The following is a 24,202-nucleotide window of genomic DNA, read 5'->3' on the forward strand; positions in this document are numbered from 1 at the left end:
CACTAGATCACTAGGCTCTGCAATCACATCACATGGATTCTCTTACCACTGTTATGCAGAAGACACCCAACTGTTCCTCTCTTTTACCCCATCCTCCGACACCCACATTGCAACGCGTTTCAATCTACCCAAATTCTCCTATGTGAACTGGGGACATCTCCGCTTGGACGACTGCACATCATCTCAAGCTCAACCTCAGTAAAACCGAACTCCTCTTCATCCCGGGGAAAGACTGCCCTCACGTGGACCTGGCAGTTACTGTTGAGAACATCACGGTATCGCCTTCATCGACTGCGAGAAACCTGGGCGTGATTCTCGATGACGGACTATCCTGCACCTCCAACATCACCGCGGTGGCCCGATCCTGCGGATTTGCCCTCTACAACATCCGCAGGATCCGGTCTTTCCTCACAAAGGACGCGACGCAACTCCTGGTCCAACTCCTGGTCCAATCGCTGGTCATTTCCCGCCTGGACTACTGCAACTCTCTCTTGGCTGGACTCCCAGCCTCTGCAACTAAACCCTTGCAACGTATCCAGAACGCTGAAGCGCGTCTTGTTTTCAATCTACCCAAATTCTCTCATGCAACCCCCCTACTCCGTGACCTCCACTGGCTTCCTGTTGCGGCCCGCATGATAATCCATGAAAGGTTTCTCATACCACCAGGGTCCAGGTTAAAGGTGCAATGTATAATAATTGTTGTTGGAAACATTTTTAAAAAGACCTAAATAAAATTACCAACAGGATGTAAAGAAATGACAGATTTGACATTATGATCTCTTTGTTTAGTTAGCTCGCTAACCAGAAAGCCCCAGTCTCCCCATGTCTCACTCCCTGTAAAAAAACACCTAACATTATCAAAAGTAGTTATATAAACCAGCTGTTCCACACAGATGATCTGGTAATGTGCTGTACTGAACTGCTCACAGACTCATCAGGGCCGCTCCCATAAGATCAAACATGTTTGATGGTCACGAGTTACAATCTGTACTTTCTGAGCCGGACAACAACCAATGAGAGAGGCATCCCGAGCAGCTGATGGTGCGACTAAGCAACCACAAACATTCTAGCCCTCGAGGCTAATGTTGGCTAGCCAGCTATTGTTACGTTAACGTTAACGTAAAATCTCACCACCAGTTCTCACTGAAGGACAGAAAACCTGCACCTCCCCACTCATTCAGACTCTTTAATATTCTTTTTTGTCTTTCTGCAACGTGATACTCCAGAAAGTTGTCTCGCATCTTTTTTATATCTGCACTTCCTTCAGTCCTCAGCAACAAACCTGCTAATCATGAAGTAGATGATGTGAATAGCATATAACCTAGCCTACATAAATACAGACTTGCTCTACAGTTAGATGAACGTAAACAACAAACATTGCAGATGTCAGTACTCACCATTGACAAGCTAGCATGTTAGCATTGGGAAATTCTGGCTTCCCAAAACCAAACTATCTTACATTACTGTCTCTTCACATGGTGGGGTGTAGCGCTTTGCTAACTCTCTCTCACTGAATGATAATTAGAGCTGCATCATCTGGCATCACCTCAGCTGTACATCATTAGAGGAGGAAAACGACAATCAAAACAACCAATCAGAGTCATAGAACATAGAACAGTCCCACCTTTTCAATCAGCTCTTTTTAAATAACTGTACTTATAGTGCAAGAAGCCATCTTTTACTATCTTTTGGTTCTGCAAAGCGAAATAAAGTGTCACCAGGAGAGTCACTGAGTGTGTTTGTCATTCAGGTCTCTGGATTCAGCTGCTCAGAGAGCTCTGCGCTGTTGTCAGGAGCTGCAGGTCAGAAACAAACATCCCATATTGAACTTTTAGAAACAATAAATACAGGAAACAGTGTTGAAAAGGTTCATCTGCACAATAATGTGAAACATTTTTAATCTAAAACATGAAGTGTGAGTCAGATCAGATGAAATAGAACCAAAGTAAGTTTTACTTACAAGATGGAGGGCTAATGGCTGAAATCAAAACAAAAGACAAATCATTTCAGTCACAGTTGTAAATGCCAGATTATCTTTAGTCACTTTATTCCTCTCTTCTACTCACTCAAACTGAGTATCTATTTATACTCAGTCTGTTTAGTGCTGACTGTATATACTTTCTCTGATGCTTGTTTTAATTTTGCAACCTGAATAAAAAAAATCAACTCCAAGACTGAAATCAAAGTAGTGAAATCTTTCCTTTTTCTCTCTCACCTTTCTTCTTTTTGTAAACGATGAATCCAGCAACACCGATGAGAATGAGAGCAAGAGCAAGAACAACCACTGCAGCAGTGACGAGGACGGTCATGTCACTGGGCTTCACTGTTGAAGACAATAATAGTTTATTTTTTACTGTTTTTGTTTTTTTCAAGATGAATTCCCATGCACTCCCCTTCAGCACCCTCTGATCTCACTCTTACCTTCGTTGGTCCTGATCCGATCTTTCTCCAGTTTGGTGATGATGTCCTCCTTCACACCAGAGAACTGAAACACACAGTCGTACCTCGTCCAGTCTTCAGGTGTGACTGATGAAAGGTCCAGGTCAACACTCATCTGGAAGGTTCCATCGTGGTTGGGGAGGATCTCTCCGTGGTCCACCTCCTCATGAAGCTCCTCTCCATCTTTCCTCCAGAAGAGTGAGGCTCTGTGAGGGTAGAAACCTGTAGCGTGGCAGCTGACTGGAGAGGAGGGAGTCTTCTGGAGGAGAGACACTGAGGGAAGCTCTGGAGAGAGTTCAATGAAACAATTTCTAGTTTCAAACACTGAGACTGAGCAGACTTACTTAACTCATGCTAAGTGCACACTGGCTATCACAGTCTGAGCATCGATGGAAAGAAATTTCAGATCAGCCAAAATGTCAGTGTGTACTGATTGGTTAGGACAACATCGAATCTTACAGCTACAGAGAATAAACAGAGAAAACAATGTAATGTCAGACTGACTGCAGTGATAACACAACAGCAGTTCAGTCTGAGCAGACTGTATGAACATGATTGTGTCCATTAAACTACATCAGGTCATGTGATTCTACCTGTTCTCAGCAGAAAGCTCCTCCCATAGTCCAAAAACTTCTTCAACCACTCAGGGAAAAGCACTGTGAGGTGATACTGATTTAATTTCATTCTAGCTTTGTCAGCATCCCATCTCAGTTTGGAGATGAAAGCCTGTGGTTTTGGAGCGATCCATGTCTCTGTCTTCAGGTCAACTGATAGGAAGTCTTCTCCATCATAACCATACTGATTAAAACCAATAACCTCTCCGGTCTCATCATCCCACTCACAGCCACTCATCCTCTGTAAAATGTGGACACCTGAGACAGAGACAGAGAGAGAAACACCTCACCTCATCACTTTAAAGGGGACATATTATGCAAAACTCACTTTTTCCTTGCTTTAGTATGTATATTTGCGTATCCGGAGTGCCTCCCCACCCCTTAAGCATGATTTTTCGACAACTAAGTCAATATTTCGTAAATTACTGGAGTCAGGGATTGGGTCTCTAAACGAGCCGTTTGGATTTCGACCGGATTGTGACGTCACAATCCGGTCTTTTGCATACTCCAGTCCTGGCGCTGGCTATCTCCTCCCACACTTGGCCAGCTACCTGGACGAAGATCCGCCATTTTTCTCGTTCTCGCTTAACTTCTACACGACAGCCTGACCGCTACCATGTACAACCCGAAAGCCGAGCACTGCTGCTCTGTTGTCGGATGCACGGATCCTCCTGTTTCGCTACATGGCCTCCCTACCAAAGAGGATATCAGAGCGAAGTGGCTACATTTTATTTATCAGGGAAACGTCCCAGCTTCAGTGAGTAAAAGTGTTACGTCTGTGCCAGTCACTTCACGTCGGACTGCTTCAGCAACCAGGTCAGGGCTGGAAGCTGGACTGGCAACAAGATTGTCCCTTAAAAGATGGATTCATACCCACTGTCAATGATGGAACTGTAAGTATTTAAAAAACAGTGTAGTTTGTGTTACTTTGGCCGTTTAGCACATGAGCTAACGCTAACGCTAATGCTAATGCTAATGCTAACCGTCGATGTAAATATGAGGCTAACGCGAAGTTATCAACGTTGGGCTTACTGGCCGTAGGATTCACGATTTGTCATATCAGCACTCTTTTAAAACATGACAGTGAATTGAGAAAATGAATTAGGATATTGAGATTTTATCGCTTCTAACCGGCCGGTGAACCACTGCTCTACCGTAAACAAGCAGAGGAGATTGTATGAAATCGTCTCGGTTGTTAGCGGACGTTGGGCTGCTGTTCCTCCGTGAACAAGCAGAGGAGACGGGGTGAAATGTCTCGGTTGTTAGCGGACGGTGAGGTACTGTTCCTCCGTGAACAAGCAGCAATATCCGTGGGGCGGCAATAGCTCAGTCCGTAGGGACTTGGCTTGGGGACTCAAAGGTGGCCGGTTCAAGTCCCACTCGGACCAAAAAAAAGAGTATGATATGGACCTGTAATGGAGAATACTAGTTCACATCCTGGGCATTGCCGAGGTGCCCTTGAGCAAGGCACCGACCCCTAACACTGCTCGTTGGGCGCCGTTGCAGATGGCTGCCCATTCACTCGTTCTCCTCTATACACTGTGTGTGTGTGTGGGTGTGCATGCATGTATAACGTGAGTGATAAAAAGAATTTCCCCTTGTGGGATTAAAACAGTATAATTAAAAAAAAAAAAAGCAGAGGAGACGGGGTGAAATGTCTCAGTTGTTCGCGGATGGTGAGCTAAGTTAATTCATTAGCATGTTGTGCTAAAGGACAGTGACCTGCACGTTACCTGCAGTAAAGCAATCACTACTTTGTTTTGGAGCCGGAGACAGGGGTCAGCTGCTACATGTCTGCTGTGCTACTATCAGTTATATGCAGGCATGGACACAGAAAAGTTGCTTCGCAAATGTGTATAGCTCGTTGCCATGGTCACGCGATGCCGTCCTCACGTCTTCCGCCCGGCAGGAAGAGGTGGGCGGCGCACGCAGTAGCTCATTAGCATAAAAGGGAAAGGCACTCAAACCAGCCGCTTAAAACAGGGCTGTGAAACTGGCGTGTAAACACCCCTGCTGTGCTCAATCCTTCGGTTTTTTCGACCAAAGCATGTTACTATCATTCCATTTAGACATCAAGGAACCATGTCAACAAGCAGAAATGAGCATAATATGTCACCTTTAAGGTTTGAGATTTCAACAATGAACAGTGATGCAGCGTCCCTGGTTTGAGTCCAAACTATTATAGAGAGGACTAACACAAACACAGTTTTCTCTAGTTGTGTAGTATAATAGTTATATTCTGTGAGTTAAAAAAAGTCAAGTCGAGCGTCAGTTGTGTGAGGCTTTGACTGGTGAAGAGATTCACCTACCTGTGTGCAGGGAAGGAGTTTAGTAAGGGGAGGACATATATGCTGGGTGTGTCCTGTATGTTTCTCTGTGTGAGACCATGCTGCCACATGTTAGTTTGTTTGAACTTATTTTGCCAACATGTTCCTGATATGTTGTTGTTGTGTCCTTTAAGTTATGTGTACATGCATCCAGATGACGTGTTGTTTATATCTTTTAAGTGATGTTTAAATGCAGCCAGTATTTATAATGTGTATCTGTCTTCCCACCAGACCGTGGTGTATTATCTGGAGTTGTTCGATTCCTACTTCCTCTCCTGTGAGAAGCTTAACCCTGTAAATATGGCTCACGGCGTATATTTAGATTAACAATCATTGTGTATTGTTATTGTGTATTTACTTTTTGTTTTGAATAACAGAATCACAGTGAAGGATTACAGAAGACTCATCCTTCATGGATGCAATAATAATGTAAGCTACCTTTGTTCTCATGCACTTTTTGTGTTACTTAGTTTTGGCATGTATTCATATATATTGATCTATATTTGCTGTTGTACAGAAATCATCCATCCTGTCATTCATCCATCCATCTGATGGAGCATTCCCAACTCAATAAATGATTTAAAGGTTCTTGGATCCTCGTGTTTCAATGTGCACACCAATCAGATGTTCTGTGGTCCAGTCATCCCCTGAAGCAGTATTAGTCAGTAAAGTATTCAGTCTTTGTCACTGTGCATGATGAAAACTTTCTTTCAGCCCAGGGAGGCTGATAACATCAATTCCAAATATTTCTGGTACAAATCTTACTAAATTATTTTTATAATTATAAAGAACAGTTCATGAAGTAAAAGGTGAAATATAACATCGTACATACTGTACCTCCACTTTGGTTGAAGCGCTGTTTCAAACTATTGATTTGGGCTTTGAAAAAAGGTGGGCTCCACTCAAAACATGTTCTTTTGTACTCCTCCAACTGGTGAGGATCATTTTCCAATAATTTTTTCACCCATTCCTGTTTTAATTCGATTATCTTTTTGCTGTTGTCGCAGTGAGCCACCAGATTTTCATTAACCATTGCAACTGCAACCATCTCCGGGAAGTCTTGGAGTCCAGAAGATGCAGTGGTGATATACTTCAGGGAGTGTTTCACTGCAGGACAGAAGAGGTTCATACATTCAGTATAAATACACACATCATCACACTCATCATAAATATGTCATGGTAACACTTAAGGTTATGGCCTGCCATCTACAGCATGAATCTTCTTATCTAACTTATCTATTACCTATTCTATCATTACAGGGTTCAGTACGGCCCACCAACTACTGAGAAGCATTTTGGTGTTTGGACAGACTTTAAAGAGAAGTTATACTCAAAGTACTTTTAACTATCGGGTACCCCTTCTAATATGAACGTGAGCATCCTTTATGGCTGCAACATATTGATATTACACCGTTACTATGATAAGAGACTATATGTCATCTTAGATTGTGGATATTGTTATATCATGATATAAGTGTTGTCTTTTCCTGGTTTTAAAGGCGACATTACTTGATGTCATTTTCTGAACTTACCAGACTGTTCTACTTGTTCTAATACTTGTCTTCACCCACATCTTCATTATATCCACATTGCTGATTATTGATCAGAAATCTCATTTTGTTCATTTTATTTTCTCAAATATTGTTGGAATGACTTTCAATAAAGTTTCTCACTGACTGTTGTTTTTCAGTCCTCTACTGTTCATGACAGTTGTTCTGATCCTGTGACAGGGCAATAAAACTGATCATCTTCTATAACTGCCTCATCATTAAGAAGCTTATCTTCTTCCTGCACTCAATAAAAAACAAAGAACAACTCTGTGAAACATCAATGTCAGTCCACATCTACCTGAACCACCTAACAGGCTGGACACACTGGATGCCTGTGTACTGTGTGGCAGCTGCGTTGCTCCTGCCTGCTCTGTCTGTTTACATGGAGTGTTTGACTTTGATAATTATAGAAACATATGATGACGTTATTTGTTTTAACACCGCTGAAAGAGCGAGATAGCCGGAGGTGGAACGAGAAGGAGTGACTAAGACAAAGTAAAAGTAAAAGAAAGAGTGTCTTCGTGTCTGTGACATATTCAGATATTAAAACTGTAGTAAAATGCTGGTATGATGTCTGAAGTCCTCTGTCTCCTATGTTTTACCCCACACTTACAACATACAGCCTCCAGTAACACAGCACAGTAATACAGGCTTTAGGACTACAGTATGTTCCTGACAACAGACTTGGATCTGTGCTTGTTCCAAAGTTAAACACAAATCAAAGTTATTTAGGAACTATAGAGGCACATCCTAATTCATTTTCATATTATCTGAACCCTGAGCTGGGCAGACTCGTTGATCTGAAATATAAAGTTAAGCAGCCTCCTGCTTCAGGTCACTAGTTTACTGCTGAACTGTTCTGTGTTTCATAAACTGCTTTCAGGAAGTAATTCAAGGAAAGTTATCTTACCTGAAGATGCAAAGTGGCTCGAGAGAAGCAAGAGAATGAAGATCTTCATGTTCTGATGAGAAGTAAGTTTCATCCACTTAACAGCTGAGTTGAGTCAGTGGAGTTGAGTCTTCATGGTGCGACTAAAGGGAGGAAGTGTTTTCTATTTGGATAACACGCCTCCTTCCTTCCCTCACTGTGTCTTTAGCTCCCCCCAGCGGGGATGAGAGGTTTAGACAGGGGTAAAACTTCTTCAGAAGGTTTTCCTGTGGTCTTTGGTCTTTGTAAACTCAAAATAAATTGAAGTTCTTGTACTCAAATAATGTATTTTCAGATATAGAGGTGTATATAGATATAGATAGAGGTGTTAAACATTATTTAGAGGAGTCTGAACACACCTGAGATGATTATCTTTTTAAAAATGTGTTCAAGAAGTTTTTGTCCCTTTTGTTGCAACACATTTAATCACATAAAGAACTAAATTTCTATACTGTATAAAGACATTTTCTATTGTAGCCCTCTCACTCAACTCTGTTTCATGATTTTCATGAAAACCCCATTTATGTATCAGACTGCATGGGAGTGAATTGATGAGAGATACTAAAATGTGTAATTTGGGATGTTTTACAATAATTAACACACATTGAAAATGACTCTGGCTAAATTGCAGAGAGGCCTGGTTAGTTTTTTAATTGCAACTATACTGTTAATGAGCATTAATTTTCCCATGCAGTTGACTTTAACCGTAACTACAGCTTATTCCATATAAACATCATCAGCATGAAAAACACCTTCAAACAAGGATTTAGCAATAATAAACAGTTTTAATGTCTAAACCTTGTGGCTCATATCTTTTTCCTTTGTTTTGAATCAGCTCATAACCAAGAAATACAGTCACATGAGGAACCTTCTACATAGTAACAGCCCGGGGTTTGTGTAGTGTTTCAGTCGGTACCAGTGATGGTGGCAGCTGGAGCTCATATAGAAATCCACCTTGAAACCGCAGGTCAGGATACTCACCCGAACCACGGAAAAGCGGTCCAGCAATTTCCTCCAAAACCTCTTCCCAGAGGCAGCGACGTGACCACAGACCCGTCCAGAGGCTCGGTCCTGTCCCGAGGCTCGGTCCGTCACCGACTCCTCCGTCCTGCAGCAGCCGCGGCAACGTCCAATGTCCAACCTCGTCCGCGGCGTCTCCTGATTAGCAGCTAGCGATGCTAACAGCTAGCAACAGTCCCATCGCGGTCTTCAGCTTGCGCCAGTAACGAGCCGTCACTTCTACAACACGCTCGGTTACACTCTTAACAAAATAAAGCAAACACTCGCATAAACTTCCGCTTGATGACGGTAAATAACACTTTTCCATGAAGTTATTTGACAGTTTGCTCGGACTTAACGTCTTTCCGCTTCTCTCCGCAGCTCTTTCTCTCCTCGTTTCCCTCGCTTTCCCTCCAGTCCCGCCCCTCTAACAATGCGACAGGTTAATCCCCAATAACAGAGAAAATGATTGACAGCTGCCCAAACAAATGAGAACCCGAGTCACAGAAACCTGAGGCGTTCAAAGGCCTTTCAAAACATAGGACATTCTGGTGTCATTCGCCACATTAACCATACAAATATTAACAGCAGCAATACATTTAAAGGCCCACATCAGGACACTTTACCAGCTGAAATAAATGTAATAAACCCATATAAACAGTATTATATAGTAACATTTAATCATTTTCTCTCAGGGTACCTCTGTATTTAAGTCATTTCTATTATTGTTGTATGTTGCTTGAACATTTCATCTGTGTTAACCATCAGATCAAATCACTACTGTGAATAAACATGTTTCAACATGTATCTCACTCTGAGTCTCTCAGTCTCAGTTTGTTTCTCTTTCTTTCTAAACGTATCTTGTGACCTCCTCAGAGGTGAAGCGTTACAGGACATCAGTCAGTCAGCTTTTTAGTTGTCAGAAGGCTCCTTTAACAGAGATACTGGCTCTCTGTTTAATCTCTAACTTCAGTGTTCATGCTAAGCTAAGCTAACCTTGTCTGGGAGCTAACTCTGCTCAGAGTTAACATTGATATCAATCTCCTCATTCAAATCCCCTGTGAGAATACTGAATGTTCAGGTAATATATTGAAGTGTCGTCACAAATGAGCATGTGGACCAAACTTTTTAAAATGTGAGGGTTTTATTGAAAAGACAAACATCAGCACAAAAAGAAAGAACAACACATTTGAGTTTAACATTCATTCATGTTCATCAATGTAAAGGATTTTACATGTTTAGTCTCATAAGTTCATAGTTAATTCATAGTTCATAGTAAATTTGCCATTCCTCACCACCCTGATCAACTCCTCCCTCACTTCAGGCTTTATTCCATCTCCTTTCAAGACAGCTACAGTAAAGCCACTCCTAAAGAAACCCACCCTAGACTCAGCTGACATCCAAAACTACAGACCTGTATCTCTTCTCTCGTTCCTCTCTAAAACCCTGGAACGTGCAGTCTACAACCAACTGTCCTCCTATCTTTCACAAAACAACCTCCTTGACCCAAATCAGTCAGGCTTCAGGACTGCTCACTCCACTGAGACGGCCCTCCTCACAGTGACCGAGTCGCTCAGTGCCGCCAAAGCCTCATCCCACTCGTCAGTCCTCATTCTCCTCGACTTATCTTCTGTGTTTGACAGTCAACCACCAAATCCTCCTCTCCACTCTGGCTGAACTTGGCATCGCTGACTCTGCTCTAACCTGGTTCACATCATACCTGACAAATCGCACCTTTCAGGTCATATGCAATGGCTCCTTGTCCAAACCCTGCTTTCTGGAAACTGGTGTCCCTCAAGGCTCAGTACTAGGACCACTTCTGTTTTCACTATACACTAGATCACTAGGCCCTGCAATCACATCACATGGATTCTCTTACCACTGCGACTAAACCGCTGCAGCATATCCAGAACGCTGCAGCAAGCCTTGTTTTCAATCTACTCAAATTCTCCCATGTGACCCCCCTCCTCCGTGACCTCCACTGGCTTCCTGTTGCAGCCCGCATCCGATTCAAGACGATGGTACTGGCCTTCAAGGCCGTCAACGGAACTGCACCCATCTACCTCCAAACGCTGGTCAGACCACACGCCCCAGCACTAGCACTTTGCTCCACTACATCAGCTGGCCGGCTGGTACCGCCATTGCTGAGAGCTAACAAAGGTCGCTCAGCGAAGTCATGGCTCTTCTCTGTTCTGGCGCCTCAGTGGTGAAACAAACTCCCAACCAATGTCAGGACAGCAGAGTCACTTGCTATCTTCGGCAAAAGACTCAAGACTCACTTGTTCAGACTTCACTTCGACCCTGCATAGCATGACTCCAGAGACCAAACTCTGTATTCTCCATCTATAGAGTGGTGCAGCAATAACACATTTTTGGAGTCTAACCCTGAAGTTAGCATCGACCTGGTTCCCTCCACAAGAAGTCTGAGTTTTTTTAATTTAATTTTGGAATATCGCCAAAAAGAAATCTGTGTCAAACACAAGTTTATGATTCTTAAATGTTTTGTTCGTCAAGATAATCTTCACAGATGAACACAACTTTTGTGATTAAATTAAATCTCTATTAGTAAAAAGCTAATACAAGTTGTAAAGTTAGAGTTAAAATAGTTTGTAACTAAAGTCTGGTCATAGGATGTCCCCTGATTGTTTTGAATATGAATTCGACAGAAAACGACAATTAATAAAACAACCAATCAGAGTCATAGAACATAGAACAGTCCCACCTTTTCAATCAGTCCTTTTTATATAACTGTACTTATAGTGCAAGAAGCCATCTTTTACTGTCTTTAGTTCTGCAAAGCTAAATAAAGTGACACCAGGAGAGTCACTGAGTGTGTTTGTCATTCAGGTCTCTGGATTCACTCGCTCAGAGAACTCTGTGCTGTTGTCAGGAGCTGCAGGTCAGAAACAAACATCCCATATTGAACTTTTATAAACAATAAATACAGGAAACAGTGTTGAAAAGGTTCGTCAGCACAATAATGTCAAACTTTTTTAATCTAAAACATGAAGTGTGACTCAGATCAGCTGAAATAGAACCAAAGTAAGTTTTACTTACAAGATGGAGGGCGAATGGCTGAAATCAAAACAAAAGACAAATCATTTCAGATACAGTTGTAAATGCCAGATTATCTTTAGTCACTTTATTCCTCTCTTCTACTCACTCAGACTGAGTATCTGTTTATACTCAGTCTGTTTAGTGCTGACTGTATTTACTTTCTCTGATGCTGGTTTTAATTTTGCAACCTGAATAAAAAAAATCAACTCAAAGACTGAAATCAAAGTAGTGAAATCTTTCCTTTTTCTCTCTCACCTTTCTTCTTTTTGTAAACGATGAATCCAGCAGCACCGATGAGAATGAGAGCAAGAGCAAGAACAACCACTGCAGCAGTGACGAGGACGGTCATGTCACTGGGCTTCACTGTTGAATACAATAATAGTTTATTATTACTGTTTTTGTTTTTTTCAACATGAATTCCCATGCACTCCCCTTCAGCACCCTCTGATCTCACTCTTACCCCAGTTGGTCCTGATCCGATCTTTCTCCAGTTTGGTGATGATGTCCTCCTCCACACCATAGAGCTGAAACACACAGTAGTACCTCGTCCAGTTTTCAGGTGTGACTGATGAAAGGTTCAGGTCAACACTCATCTGGAAGGTTCCATCGTGGTTGGGGAGGATCTCTCCGTGGTCCACCTCCTCATGAAGCTCCTCTTCATCTTTCCTCCAGACGAGTGAGGCTCTGTGAGGGTAGAAACCTGTAGCGTGGCAGCTGACTGGAGAGGAGGGAGTCTTCTGGAGGAGAGACACTGAGGGAAGCTCTGGAGAGAGTTCAGTGAAACTATTTCTAGTTTGAAACACAGACACACAGAAACACAGAAACTTACTTCACTCATGCTAAGTGTACACTGGCTATCACAGTCTGAGCATCGATGGAAAGAAATTTCAGAACAGCCAAAATGTCATTGTGTACTGATTGGTTAGGACAACATTGAATCTTACAGCTACAGAAAATAAACAGAGAAAACAATGTAATGTCAGACTGACTGCAGTGATAACACAACAGCAGTTCAGTCTGAGCAGACTGTATGAACATGATTGTGTCCATTAAACTACATCAGGTCATGTGATTCTACCTGTTCTCAGCAGAAAGCTCCTCCCATAATACAAAAACTTCTTCAGCCTCTCAGGGTGAATCACTGTGAGGTAATTCTGAATGCTTTTCATTCTAGCTTTGTCAGCATCCCATCTCAGTTTGGTGATGACAGCCTGTGGTTTTAGAGCGATCCATGTCTCTGTCTTCAGGTCAATTGATATGAAGTCTTCTCCATCATAACCATACTGACTAAAACCAATAACCTCTCCGGTCTCATCATCCCACTCACAGCCATTCACCCTCTGTAAAATGTGGACACCTGAGAGAGAGATAGAGAGAGAAACACCTCACCTCATCACTTTAAGGTTTAAGATGCCAACAATGAACAGTGATGCAGCGTCCCTGGTTTGAGTCCACACTATTATAGAGAGGACTAACACAAACACAGTTTTCTCTAGTTGTGTAGTATAATAGTTATATTCTGTGAGTTAAAAAAAGTCAAGTCGAGCGTCAGTTGTGTGAGGCTTTGACTGGTGAAGAGATTCACCTACCTGTCTGCAGGGAAGGAGTTTAGTAAGGGGAGGACATATATGCTGGGTGTGTCCTGTATGTTTCTCTGTGTGAGACCATGCTGCCACATGTTAGTTTGTTTGAACTTATTCTGCCAACATGTTCCTGATACGCTGTTGTTGTGTCCTTTAAGTTATGTGTACATGCATCCAGATGATGTATTGTTTATATCTTTTAAGTGATGTTTAAATGCAGCCAGTATTTATAATGTGTATCTGCCTTCCCACCAGACCGTGGTGTATTATCTGGAGTTGTTTGATTCCTACTTCCTCTCCTGTGAGAAGCTTAACCCTGTAAATATGGCTCACGGCGTATATTTAGATTTACAATCATTGTGTATTGTTATTGTGTATTTACTTTTTGTTATGAATAACAGAATCACAGTGAAGGATTACAGAAGACTCATCCTTCATGGATGCATTAATAATGTCAGCTACCTTTGTTCTCATGCACTTTTTGTCTTACTTAGTTTTGGCATGTATTGATATATATTGATCTATATTTGCTGTTGTACAGAAATCATCCATCCTGTCATTCATCCATCCATCTGATGGAGCATTCCCAACTCAATAAATGATTTAAAGGTTCTTGGATCCTCGTGTTTCAATGTGCACACCAATCAGATGTTCTGTGGTCCAGTCATCCCCTGAAGCAGTATTAGTCAGTAAAGTATTCAGTCTTTTTCACTGTGCATGATGAAAACTTTCTTTCAGCCCAGGGAGGCTGATGACATCAATTCCAAATATTTCTGATACAAATCTTACTAAATTATTTTTATAATTATAAAGAACAGTTCATGAAGTAAAAGGTGAAATATAACATCGTACATACTGTACCTCCACTTTGGTTGAAGCGCTGCATCAAACTATTGATTGTGGCTTTGAAAAAAATTGGCTCCCGCACAAAACATCCCCAATTGTACTCCTCCAACTGTGCCGGATCATCTTCCAATACTTTTTTCACCCAGTCATGTTTTAATTCGATTATCTTTTTGCTGCTGTCGCAGTAAACCACCAGATTATCATCAACCACTGCAGCTGCAACAAACTCCGGGAAGTCTGGGAGTCCAGAAGATGCAGTGAAGATATACTTCAGGGAGTGTTTCACTGCAGGACAGAAGAGGTTCATACATTCAGTATAAATACACACATCATCATCACACTCCTCATAAATATGATGTCATGGTAACACTTAAGGTTATGGCCTGCCATCTACAGCATGAATCTTCTTATCTAACTTATCTATTACCTATTCTATCATTCCAGGGTTCAGTACGGCCCACCAACTACTGAGAAGCATTTTGGTGTTTGGACAGACTTTAAAGAGAAGTTACACTCAAAGTACTTTTAACTATCGGGTACCCCTTCTAATATGAACGTGAGCATCCTTTATGGCTGCAACATATTGATATTACACCGTTACTATGATAAGAGACTATATGTCATCTTAGATTGTGGATATTGTTATATCATGATATAAGTGTTGTCTTTTCCTGGTTTTAAAGGCGACATTACTTGATGTCATTTTCTGAACTCACCAGACTGTTCTACTTGTTCTAATACTTGTCTTCACCCACGTCGTCATTATATCCACATTATTGCTGATTATTGATCAGAAATCTCATTGTGTTAATATTGTTAATTTTTCTGAAATATTGTTGCAATAAGTATATCAAGGTATTTAGTGAAATATACTGTGATACTTCATTTTGTTGTCCAGTCCTCGCATTAATGTGCTTTTGAGGACAATTTTTTAAATATCAAGATATATATTGTGTAGTAAAGCAGCCTTCAAATATTGTGGCCTTTTGTTGCTGTCACAGGACCCAATCAGAAGTTCATCAACGTCTAGTGTTGCCACAAGTTCTGGGAGGTTTGGGATTATAGTTGATACAGTTATGAAAAACTTCAGTGAGTGTAGCACTGCAGGACAAACAAAGGAGCTTATAAATAACACTAATCATAAATATGATGCTAAGTGAAAATATAAATATGATATGAAGTGTGTGTGTTTGCTGCGAAGGAGCAAAATGCAAAAGTTTTAAATGTAATGTGCAGGACAAACAGCCTCCATTCAGTCTGAATACACACTCAGAAATATGATGAAATCAGTATGATTCAGTTAAAACAGTCTGATCAAGTTGAAGCAGAAGTGAAACTAAACTTGGAGCAAAAGAGTCGAGTGGACTGTGAAGTTTAAACAGTTTAAAGATTTAAAATGTGATCTTACCTGGTGATGAAACGTGACAGAAGAGAAGCAACAACAATGACGCTTTCATTTTGATTTGATGAAGACGAGTGAGTGAAGGACCGAGCTGGATCAGCTGTTTCCTGTTATTTGTCCTCGCAGAGAAAAGTGAGTGTTTCTGTCCAGAGAATAAAAATAGTCCTGACCGCCTACAAGTGATCCAGTCCTCACCAACACCCCTCACATAAAGTAAAGTGTTAACAGTGAATAATACAGTTAGTTCGGCAAAGTCTTAAATTTAGACACACCCAACCAGAGCCACAGGGAACAGTTTTTCCAGTGAACTCACTCACTTCCTTCCTTTTTCACACAACTATGGTGAGAAGAAAAAACAACAGATCAAAACAGCTTCGAGTCAGAGATTGAGTGACTAAAAGAATTTGTTTTGTCTGAGTCTGTTTTTGAGTTCAAGTGAGGGACACTTGATTGTAAGACTTACATTCATGCTGGTATCTTTTAAAAGTGAATTAGTTATAAATCACCCTCATGAATGAACCAACATCAATAATTGTCTAATTTTACTCATTAACCATGATGATAAAGATACAGAAAAATAGAAATGCATGGCAAAAAATAGCATCCTGTCAATATTTGAAAAACTCCTCAATTTTGCACAAATCATGTTGAAGAGAAGCTCGTGTCAAGTGAAGCTCCTCCACAGGTCTGTGGTCTGGTTTTGTGGTTAAACTGTGTGATGGTAGAATCAACTGAATTGAGCCACTTTTTGGTAAATTATTCAAAAGACCATCTAATAATCTCTGCATGAGATCTAATGGTATTTAAGTCATTCCCATGGGTCTCTTAAATATATGTTTAATGTAAAAATATGACAAAGTCATTCCTGTATAGTTTGGGAGTAAGAATACCTTCAGGTGTGACCTGTTATCAGGTCCTTTAAACGGCACTAAGGGCTGTAGCCGTGCGTAATGGCTGTGCCACATGATACAACAGCTGCTTTGGCGTTGCTGGAGGACATTGCCAATGCACAATTTAGGTGAGAGCGAGTTTTCTTCAGGGACGTACTGATGTTCTGGTCCATGATGATGATGATGACCCCTCATCAGGCGGAGGGAGCGCAGGGATCCCCTCTCCTCTTCCAGGAGCTTGTACACTCACTGTGGGCAGAGATGCTCCTCTTGACGTCTCGCCTGAAATCAGACCGCTTTTTTTAAACTCTTTCAAAGTCTGCGGCTCTGAACTCACAGCGCTTAAAGCTTCTGTCACTTCTGCCATTCAAGTTCATTCATTTTGTTGCTAAAGCCAGAAAATGCTCTTTGTCGTCTGTCAGTTTGATCCATCATTAGTTTAAGTTCACGGTCTGTAAAAGGACGCTTCTTCTTCTTCAACTGCTTCTTTGCATCTGACAAACACTGGATTTCAAACATATCAGCCTTCAACATCACTTGATCCAACTCATATCTGATTGTTCCTCTTTGGTGTCCTGTGTGGAGTGAATAGCCCATATAACAAAGCTTCTGTTTGCACATCTGGGGCCTTTAATAATCATTTATTCAACAGCTGTTTATTCAAAAATAGAGCTGCTGTATTTTCACCATGTTGTCATTCTTGTCATAAATACACTGTTTTGAGATATTGGGGGAGGGTCCAAAGAAAAACATTAGGAATGCTGGATGGTCTCGCTTTCTTATCAGATGAGATGGTAGATTCACCCCCTCCCCACCCCAATACATTCTGTACAGTCACTGATTCAGTTGAGTCTGAACTAGAGAGAGGCGGATGAAGCCTTATGGAGCTTTTGGGCTTCAAACGCTGCAGCATATTGACATCTGGTGGCTTGTAAAGATACAGCAGCCCTTTATGACTGGAGTCTAAGCACCACAACACCTCTTTGATTTGAACAGTTTGAGCAATAAAAGTCCAAGAAGCCTGTGTGTCATCATCAAACCTGTCATACTGTTGCATTACATGTAGATATTATTGTGCAATATGTTACAGTAAAATAATGAATACATGTCCAACAAGCCTGTGAAAAATCGCTGACACGAAATTTCTAATGTGTCTTATTGGTGTAGTTGAGCCCATTGTCACTGTTGGCTCATCATGTGTTCTGGCTTCGTCTTGAGTGACCAGAGCTCATTAGAACAAACGGATACACGTTCATTACACAAAGAAAGAAATATCTTCATGTATAACATTTGCCGAATGAACAAGTAGGCTCAAATATTCAAGAATGTGTTGTATACAGCGTTTCACAAAATGTATACAGTTTCTCCCAACGCAACATGTTTCAAAACTGAGCTTTTAAAAGGGAGTCCGGCGACTTTCTCTGCTTTCTTCTTCCTCCACCCTGGGTTTTGTGGTTAAACTGTGTTTAACAGTGAATCAGCTGAATTGAGCCACTTTTTGGTAAATGATTATAAAGACCATCTAATAATCTCTGCGGGAGATCTAATGATATTTTACTCATTCCCATGGGTCTCTTAAATAGGAAGACATCTCACCTTACTGCGCTCTCCTGATCTTCCAGCAGCAGTGTGATCTCAGCTCTCGAGTGCAGTAGACCGTCTCGTCGACAAAGCTGTCACTTGTAGAAGTCGAGGCTTCATCACTTGACAACTGACGTTCATCTGCGAACTAAACACACACAAACAGGGTCATTTTCCTATAATTGTCTTGACGTCTTCAGAGAAATGTCTCCCTTTGAACTGAGGGATGAGTTTTATAACCAGAGGAAATAATCTCACCTGATGGGAGGGAATGTGCTGTAATGGGGCATTCAGATGATATGGGGGCTTTTACAAGCAACTGGAATCAGATCTGCCCTGAATGAGCTGCATATTTTTTAAATTTGGGGAAAAACGGAGCACCCAGAGAAAACCCACGCAGACACGGGGAGAATGAGCGACTTCACACGGACAGAAAGAGGACCGAAAAAACCCAGTACCCTCTGCTGTGAAGCCACAGTGTTAACCCCTGAGCCACCGCGCTGCCCTCTGAAGATCTATGTGGGTTTTCATAGCACAACTCCCCAGAGGCTCAGAAAATCCTGCTAAAGAAACCCTACACAGAACTTCACTTTACACATCCCTAATCCTCATCAGCGCAGGTAACACTGCAGCTGAAGGTCTTCATCCATGAGAAGATGAGTCGGAAGCTATTCTTATTCTTTGCTTCACATTGGTGACTTTATTATGTTATACAGTAAAACAAGACCATCGTCCCCACATGAGGACATCTTTTTTTTCTTCTAAATCTACTTCCTGTTCAAAGAAAACATTAAAAACACCTTTAATGTGAAAAATACAATTAGACTTTATTAATGCAAGAGCAACAGGCAATATGCAGAACAGTAATGAATGAAATGAGATTATTATAACCACAAAGAGAACTTAGTAAATACAAATTAGAGGACAAAACCCAATAACATAAATATCAGTGGTAAGAAATAAATACATTTATGACAATTTAGTCTTGAAACAGTAATACAGTAATTAAAAGCCAGAAAGTACAAAAGAACGATAACAAGTGATGTCATATATGTTAAGAAGAAACATTTTAAAAACAGACAGCAGGTGAACAATGTCTCCACACAGCAAACGTCACTATTAAGTACTGAACTTCCCTTTTAGCTCTACAGTTTTAGGGATTACATTCACCCTCATGTACCAGCAACATGTCATCAATGATTTTGTCCCTTCTTTATAGCTCCACAGTTTGGAGCCCATTGATTTAATCTCAGTGATTTAAGAGAAAACTATTTTCTTGACTTGTTTCATTAAAAAGCAAAAGAACAAGAGTAATGGGACAGTGCAGAATTATTCAGACATTCAATCTTTTCAGCGTTTACAAAAACTCAACAGAGAGGAAAAAAATATATTCTTTAAATTCTTGTAGTTACTCTAAACATGTAAAGTGCAAAAGTATTTATTTTTTAAACATATTTGAAGTAAACATGGTGCTGGTAGGTGTGGCTTGTCTAGACGGACAAACCCAAAAATAGCTCCACAACTATGAGGTCAATATACATGATCTTGGTCTCAGTGGATAGTTAAGAGCTCAGAGAATGTATCCCAATGTACATTTTTATCATCACCTATAACTTATTCTAGATCAGACAGTAGATAACACCATGATAGCGATGATCCTTTGCACAGAGATGCCACTGAAGTCATTCAGCAGCTCCTCGACTACAACTGAACCAAAGTAGATAGAAATACCACAGAGCACATATATTTTACAAAGGTTTCAGTTTTTTATCTCATAAGAGAGACGCACTGGCTCTGTGATGGATCAAACTCCATATTCTCCCATCAATAACAACATGACTCAGGTAAGCACATTTCCACAGAGTATTCTGTGGCAGGTTAAATAATCACAGACAAGGAATCTCCTGAATCTGCTTCCTCACCTGGGTTAATCAGATTAATGAAAATTAATCAACAATCAACACACAGTAAAATGTACCAACAGTTGGTTGCACAGTATTCATGTTATATGACGTTTCGACCCATCATTGAACTGCAGTGGGTATCAGACTGGTCCACTACAAATCTACTGACACTATTCTCTCACCCTGACCTAAACATCTGTGAGCTGCCTCACTCAGCCAAACAAACAACAAACAGACAAAGAAACAACAAACAGCAGAAACTCTGCAGTAAGACCCAGACTTATATCTACACTGGAACGGTTCAGTACTTCCATTTACTCTACGCAGACAACTGACAGCACACCAACAAATCAGGTATTAGAAGCCCCAAAACCAAACTATCTTACATTACTGTCTCTTCACATGGTGAGGTGTAGCGCTTTGCTGACTCTCTCTTACTTAATGATAATTAGAGCTGCATCATCTGGCATCACCTCAGCTGTTCATCATTAGAGGACAAAAATGACAATCAATAAAACAACCAATCAGAGTCATAGAACATAGAACAGTCCCACCTTTTCAATTAGTCCTTTTTATATAACTGTACTTATAGTGCAAGAAGCCATCTTTTACTGTCTTTTAGTTCTGTAAAGCTAAATAAAGTGTCACCAGGAGAGTCACTGAGTGTGTTTGTCATTCAGGTCTCTGGATTCACTCGCTCAGAGAGCTCTGTGCTGTTGTCAGGAGCTGCAGGTCAGAAACAAACATCCCATATTGAACTTTTAGAAACAATAAATACAGGAAACAGTGTTGAAAAGGTTCATCTGCACAATAATGTGAAACATTTGTTAATCTAAAACATGAAGTGTGAGTCAGATCAGCTGAAATAGAACCAAAGTAAGTTTTACTAACAAGATGGAGGGCTAATGGCTGAAATCAAAACAAAAGACAAATCATTTCAGTCACAGTTGTAAATGCCAGATTATCTTTAGTCACTTTATTCCTCTCTTCTACTCACTCAAACTGAGTATCCATTTATACTCAGTCTGTTTAGTGCTGACTGTATTTACTTTCTCTGATGCTGGTTTTAATTTTGCAACCTGAATAAAAAAAATCAACTCAAAGACTGAAATCAAAGTAGTGAAATCTTTCCTTTTTCTCTCTCACCTTTCTTCTTTTTGTAAACGATGAATCCAGCAGCACCAATGAGAATGAGAGCAAGAACAACCACTGCAGCAGTGACGAGGACGGTCATGTCACTGGGCTTCACTGTTGAATACAATAAGAGCGGTGCAGATGAAGCAGGTTAGAACAAAGCAAAACATTAAATTATTACTGGGTTTTTTTCCCCAAGATGATCTCGCTCTTACCCCAGTTGGTCCTGATCCGATCTTTCTCCAGTTTGGTGATGATGTCCTCCTTCACACCAGAGAACTGAAACACACAGTCGTACCTCGTCCAGTTTTCAGGTGTGACTGATGAAAGGTTCAGGTCAACACTCATCTGAAAGGTTTCATCGTGGTTGGGGAGGATCTCTCCGTGGTCCACCTCCTCATGAAGCTCCTCTCCATCTTTCCTCCAGACGAGTGAGGCTCTGTGAGGGTAGAAACCTGTAGCGTGGCAGCTGACTGGAGAGGAGGGAGTCTTCTGGAGGAGAGACACTGAGGGAAGCTCTGGAGAGAGTTCAATGAAACCATTTCTAGTTTTAACAAAGAAAACAATGTAATGTCAGACTGACTGCAGTGATAACACAACAGCAGTTCAGTCTGAGCAGACTGTATGAACATGATTGTGTCCATTAAACTACATCAGGTCATGTGATTCTACCTGTTCTCAGCAGAAAGCTCCTCCCATAGTCCAAATACTTCTTCAGCCACTCAGGGTAAAGCACTGTGAGGTAATGCTGATAGAATTTCATTCTAGGTTTGTCAGCATCCCATTTCAGTTTGGTGATGACAGCCTGTGGTTTTGGAGCGATCCATGTCTCTGTCTTCAGGTCCATTGATAGGAAGTCTTCTCCATCATAACCAAACCGATAAAAACCATTAACCTCTCCGGTCTCATCATCCCACTCATAGCCACTCAACCTCTGCAAAATGTGGACACCTGAGACAGAGACAGAGAGAGAAACACCTCACCTCATCACTTTCAGGTTTAAGAAGCCAACAATGACCAGTGATGCAGCGTCCCTGGTTTGAGTCCAAGTATTTATAATGTGTATCTGCCTTCCCACCAGACCGTGGTGTATTATCTGGAGGTGTTTGATTCCTACTTCCTCTCCTGTGAGAAGCTTAACCCTGTAAATATGGCTCACGGCGTATATTTAGGTTCACAATCATTGTGTATTGTTATTGTGTATTTACTTTTTGTTTTGAATAACAGAATCACAGTGAAGGATTACAGAAGACTCATCCTTCATGGATGCATTAATAATGTCAGCTACCTTTGTTCTCATGCACTTTTTGTCTTACTTAGTTTTGGCATGTATTCATATATATTGATCTATATTTGCTGTTGTACAGAAATCATCCATCCTGTCATTCATCCATCCATCTGATGGAGCATTCCCAACTCAATAAATGATTTAAAGGTTCTTGGATCCTCGTGTTTCAATGTGCACACCAATCAGATGTTCTGTGGTCCAGTCATCCCCTGAAGCAGTATTAGTCAGTAAAGTATTCAGTCTTTTTCACTGTGCATGATGAAAACTTTCTTTCAGCCCAGGGAGGCTGATAACATCAATTCAAAATATTTCTGATACAAATCTTACTAAATTATTTTTGTAATTATAAAGAACAGTTCATGAAGTAAAAGGTGAAATATAACATCGTACATACTGTACCTCCACTTTGGTTGAAGCGCTGTTTCAAACTATTGATTGTGGCTTTGAAATCAGTTGGGTACCACACAAAACATGCTGCTTTGTACCGCTCCAAGTGGTTCAGATCATCTTCCAATACTTTTTTCGCAAAGTCATGATTTAATTCGATTATCTTTTTGCTGCTGTCGCAGTAAACCAACAGATTTTCATCAACCACTGCAGCTGAAACAAACTCCGGGAAGTCTGGGAGTCCAGAAGATGCAGTTAAGATATACTTCAGGGAGTGTTTCACTGCAGGACAGAAGAGGTTCATACATTTAGTATAAATACACACATCATCATCACACTCATCAGAAATATGATGTCATGGTAACACTTAAGGTTATGGCCTGCCATCTACAGCATGAATCTTCTTATCTAACTTATCTATTACCTATTCTATCATTACAGGGTTCAGTACGGCCCACCAACTACTGAGAAGCATTTTGGTGTTTGGACAAACTTTAAAGAGAAGTTACACTCAAAGTACTTTTAACTATCGGGTACCCCTTCTAATATGAACGTGAGCATCCTTTATGGCTGCAACATATTGATATTACACCGTTACTATGATAAGAGACTATATGTCATCTTAGATTGTGGATATTGTTATATCATGATATAAGTGTTGTCTTTTCCTGGTTTTAAAGGCGACATTACTTGATGTCATTTTCTGAACTTACCAGACTGTTCTACTTGTTCTAATACTTGTCTTCACCCACAGCGTCATTATATCCACATTATTGCTGATTATTGATCAGAAATCTCATTTTGTTCATTTTTCTAAAATATTGTTGCAATATTGATATCAAGGTATTTAGTGAAATATACTGTGATACTTCATTTTGTTATCCAGTCCTCGCATTAATGTGCTTTTGAGGACATTTTTTTAAATATCAAGATATATTTTGTGTAATAAAACAGCCTACAAATATCGTGGCCTTTTGTTGCTGTCACAGGACCCCGTGAGAAGTTCATCAACTTCTAGTGTTGCCACAAGTTCTGGGAGGTTTGGGATTACAGTTGATACAGTTATGAAAAACTTCAGTGAGTGTAGCACTGCAGGACAAACAAAGGAGCTTATAAATAACACTAATCATAAATATGATGCTAAGTGGAAATATAAATATGATATGAAGTGTGTGTGTTTGCTGCGAAGGAGCAAAATGCAAAAAATTTAAATGTAATGTGCAGGACAAACAGCCTCCATTCAGTATGAATACACACTCAGAAATATGATGAA

The 24,202-nt window shown here is 40.7% G+C and overlaps 3 protein-coding genes across 3 annotated transcripts in view; all 3 read right to left on the reverse strand.

The window, feature by feature from the left end:
• Window positions 1–1,703: 1,703 nt before the first annotated feature.
• Window positions 1,704–7,941, reverse strand: LOC140993670 (major histocompatibility complex class I-related gene protein-like). The gene is made up of 7 exons (XM_073463178.1): window positions 7,841–7,941; window positions 6,218–6,487; window positions 3,033–3,311; window positions 2,422–2,724; window positions 2,216–2,323; window positions 1,961–1,978; window positions 1,704–1,796 (listed from the first exon to the last, which is right to left on the reverse strand). The coding sequence occupies exons 1-7, from the start codon at window positions 7,911–7,913 to the stop codon at window positions 1,747–1,749; spliced, it is 1,101 nt and encodes a 366-aa protein (XP_073319279.1). The 5' UTR covers window positions 7,914–7,941; the 3' UTR covers window positions 1,704–1,746.
• A 2,061-nt stretch (window positions 7,942–10,002) lies between these two features.
• LOC140993671 (major histocompatibility complex class I-related gene protein-like) overlaps window positions 10,003–24,202 on the reverse strand; it is a 51,617-nt gene continuing 37,417 nt past the window's right edge. Inside the window, exons 2-7 of the mRNA XM_073463179.1 lie at window positions 14,359–14,628; window positions 12,993–13,271; window positions 12,375–12,677; window positions 12,170–12,277; window positions 11,915–11,932; window positions 10,003–11,750 (exon numbers count right to left, since the gene is read on the reverse strand). Coding sequence (XP_073319280.1) covers window positions 11,701–11,750; window positions 11,915–11,932; window positions 12,170–12,277; window positions 12,375–12,677; window positions 12,993–13,271; window positions 14,359–14,628 — 1,028 coding nt within the window. The 3' untranslated portion in view covers window positions 10,003–11,700. The remainder of the gene's footprint in view (window positions 11,751–11,914; window positions 11,933–12,169; window positions 12,278–12,374; window positions 12,678–12,992; window positions 13,272–14,358; window positions 14,629–24,202) is intronic.
• LOC140994072 (major histocompatibility complex class I-related gene protein-like) lies at window positions 20,766–23,233 on the reverse strand. The gene is made up of 6 exons (XM_073463652.1): window positions 22,942–23,233; window positions 21,927–22,205; window positions 21,470–21,772; window positions 21,267–21,368; window positions 21,012–21,029; window positions 20,766–20,846 (listed from the first exon to the last, which is right to left on the reverse strand). The coding sequence occupies exons 1-6, from the start codon at window positions 23,231–23,233 to the stop codon at window positions 20,797–20,799; spliced, it is 1,044 nt and encodes a 347-aa protein (XP_073319753.1). The 3' UTR covers window positions 20,766–20,796.

This window comes from Pagrus major, chromosome 3, assembly GCF_040436345.1.
Source record: "Pagrus major chromosome 3, Pma_NU_1.0".
Lineage (NCBI taxonomy): Eukaryota > Metazoa > Chordata > Actinopteri > Spariformes > Sparidae > Pagrus > Pagrus major.